At 45.9% G+C, this 3,426-nt stretch overlaps 1 protein-coding gene across 1 annotated transcript in view; it reads left to right on the forward strand.

Moving 5' to 3' along the window:
* CBX6 (chromobox 6) overlaps window positions 1–2,878 on the forward strand; it is a 9,265-nt gene extending 6,387 nt beyond the window's left edge. Inside the window, exon 5 of the mRNA XM_015419169.1 lies at window positions 1,913–2,878. Coding sequence (XP_015274655.1) covers window positions 1,913–2,878 — 966 coding nt within the window. The remainder of the gene's footprint in view (window positions 1–1,912) is intronic.
* The last annotated feature ends 548 nt before the right edge of the window (window positions 2,879–3,426 follow it).

Here is a 3,426-nt window from a genome sequence, read left to right on the forward strand (position 1 = left end):
AAATTTGACTGCTTCAAGCTGTTTTCCCTCTGGCATGATAGAAGATGAATTTTTCCTGATCCCCTCTCAGCTGTGTCCTTCCTCCCCTAGTTCTTTTGCTTTCTGTTTTTGCCTCAGAATTTGCCCTGCGTTTATTAATTTATTTTAAAACACTGCATGGCGGAGTGTAACAGGATGTAATGTGTAGCATGGCCCTCAGCTGCTAAACCTGAAGCTGGACTGAAGTGTTTCAGACGAAGAAAAACTTGTATGTTTGCCTCCTCCATGGAAGAACTCCTACCGTATATGCAGAAAGAAGCAAGTTGGGAGGTGGGAGGCTAATGTAGAACCATTCTCCTTGACATCATGTTTTCTTTGTAAAAGGTATTTTTTGTGTGGAGGACCATTGTCATGTGAGCCCTGCCTCCATCCTGGAGTGGTAAAGCCCATCCACAGGTTTTTACCACTTTGTTGAAAACTGGACCTGAGTAATAACTATAATCATTCCTGAAGCTCTGTTTAGTCATCTTAAGAGATCTTTCATATTTATGTGATTTGTCAGAGTGAAAAAATGTCTGGGGGGAAAATAGTCAAAGCTAGGGACTTGGTTCCTGTTTCATTTGCTGTGATGGCTCACAAGTATAGTTTTCTTCTTTTTGTGGTATTTACTAAGTACTCTATCATGTCTTCTGTGTATAGAAACACAGCTGCCTAGTATAACAGTTGTAGAGAGGAAAGGTCATCCTTTAAAACATCAGCAGCATTATTCAAAATTCAGTATTCAGAATAAGCGAAAATGGCTGTAACATGAAGTGTCTTGTAAGGAATCAGACCTTTGGTCCATCAAGGTCAGTATTGTCTACTCCAACTGCCAGCAGCTCTCCAGGGTCTCAGTTAGAGATCTTTCACATCACCTACTACCTGATCTTCTAACTGGAGATGCCAGGGATTGAACCTGCTTGCCAGGCAGGTGTTCTGCCACTGAGCCACAGTCCTTTCCCAACTCAGCTTCATTTGAGAAGAAGGTATCTTAATTGGACTTGCCTATTCGTACCTTTGCACTGGTATGTGTGTATACACACACACTCACACCTCTGTTACCAAAGTCAGCCTCTGAGAGTATAAACCTGTTTAGCTTGGAGCATAAATATTCTGGTAGTGAAATGCAAAGCTGTTTTGGGGTCTTGCATACACAGCAGACAGTCTGCATTTCCCAGTTATTGTACATTTAAGTCTTAAATATCTCAGTGATGATGCCGGGGGGCATTTTCTTTTTCCCTCTTTTTCATTAATGTTTGTTAATCTAATTCAAGCTCAGTAACTTTCCTAATTATTGGTAGAGTAGTTTGAACCTTTTTGATGCTATAAAATAGTGTACATTTTTTGCCCATCCATGTGAAAGATCTCCCTGAGGTATTCTATTTAGTAGTATTTCCTTTGAGAAATACACAAGGTGTTCTAACTGCATTAACCTCAACATCTGAGTAGCACAATTTACAGAGAAAAATGCGTGTATCTTATATAGCCACTCTTTAAAGCTTCCTGTGGCTTATACATGAAGCTTTGGTAGATTCTAATTTAGGCTGTACTGCACTATGCTAATGTAATGCTCCCAATATTAATGTATATTCTAGTTCCAGGGTTAACCGATAAGCATACTTTGAGAATGTATCATTATGTTTTTGCATATTTGAACCAATACAGTGAAGAGTTTAAACCCTAAGCATGTCATTTTTGTGCTATGTTAAGCTTCGACCAATTTAATTCTTTTTGAGTATGTGACTTGTTAGACTTGAAAGTCCATACTCTTAGTAAACTCAGTTTCTGCTTCCCCTTGTTTGCAGCTGTCCAAAGTGCCTGCATCATAATATTCAGAATATATTTTATTCCAATCTAATTTACTTTTCCCCTTACTTTCTCCCACCCACTGCAGGCTCGGGCCCAGGCGGAGGCCCTACACATTGGGGATGTACATTTTTCTGTCAAGCCTAGCTCTAGCACATCCTCGCCCAAACTCCACTCCAGTGCTGCAGTGCATCGGCTCAAGAAGGACATTCGGCGATGCCACCGTATGTCCCGGCGCCCTTTGCCCCGCCCAGACCCCCAGAATAGTGGGGGAGTGGGTGGGGGCAGTGGCATACGCCCTCCCGTTTCTCCTTTCTCGGAGACCGTCCGCATTATCAACCGCAAGGTGAAGCCTCGTGAGCCAAAGCGGAGCCGCATCATTCTCAATTTGAAGGTTATCGATAAGGGTGGGAAAGCTGCAAGTGGGGGAGGAGGCCTGGCTCGGCCCAAGATCCCTTCACGAAACCGCGTTATTGGCAAAAGCAAGAAGTTCAGCGAGAGCATGCTTCGCAACCAGATCCGCCACATGAAATTTGGAAACTTCCCTCTGTACAGCAAGCCATCGGCTCCAGCCCCATCTCTTGAGGGGAAAACAGAGGCCGGAAGCTCCCAGGGTGCCTCTTGTGGGCACATGGGTTCCACTGCTTATGATGCCCGCAGTTCCAGCTCCTCTGACTGCCCCTCACCAGCTCCGCATTCCTCATCTGATCCAGACGATTCTCCACCAAAGCTGCTTCCTGAGACTCTGAGCCCTGCCATTCCCGACTGGCGCGAGTCAGAGGTCCTTGATCTGTCAATTCCACCTGAGTCAGCAGCCACCAGCAAGCGGTCTCCTTCCGGAGGTGGCGGAGGGGATCACATGCCCTCATCCCCCTCCTCTTCTGATCCAGAGCAGGAGGCTGGTGATTGGCGCCCCGAAATGTCCCCTTGCTCTAATGTGGTGGTCACTGACGTCACCAGCAACCTCCTGACGGTCACCATCAAGGAATTCTGCAATGCTGAGGATTTTGAGAAGGTGGCTGCTGCCGGAGGAGGAGGCGGCGGCAGCAAGTGAGGGGCCTGCATTCCTCATGCAGTGGGTTGGGGGGAATGGGACAGGGAGGCTCGGCTGCAAAGTCATGCATGGTGTGAATGCCTGTTTTCTCCTCTCCTCCTTCTTGTCCATTCTTTCTCTTTTTTTGCTTGGAACTTGAGAGGGTAGTGGAGGAACTGGAATGGATAATTTTTGGAGTTCCATAATGGCACAGCTGCTAGGGGTTATGGTGGGGCATTACAGTTTCCCTTTCCGTCTTAAGGGGTTATATCACATTAAAACGGAACTTGGAAAATAGGAACTTGGGTGGGTGGGGTATGTTAGAAGGAAAGCAATTTCTCCACCCAGATGAATGGAACAAGAGATAACTCCTTCAGCCAAACTCACAAACAGGGTCTGTATTCCCTGTTTTCCTGCTTTCCACAGTTTGACCCCTGACAGCTTTCTCTCATATCTGTTACTTTGGTAACATCTCATTGGCTGAACTGTGGTGGGAGAAGGAGGTTTGCCAGGAAGGGGAGGTGAGAAAGTAGATTGTTGTGGTTGGGCTGGGGTGTGGTGGCTACAGA

The sequence above is a fragment of the Gekko japonicus genome, unplaced genomic scaffold (assembly GCF_001447785.1).
Source record: "Gekko japonicus isolate JY-2015 unplaced genomic scaffold, Gekko_japonicus_V1.1 scaffold37, whole genome shotgun sequence".
Classification (NCBI taxonomy): Eukaryota; Metazoa; Chordata; class Lepidosauria; order Squamata; family Gekkonidae; genus Gekko; species Gekko japonicus.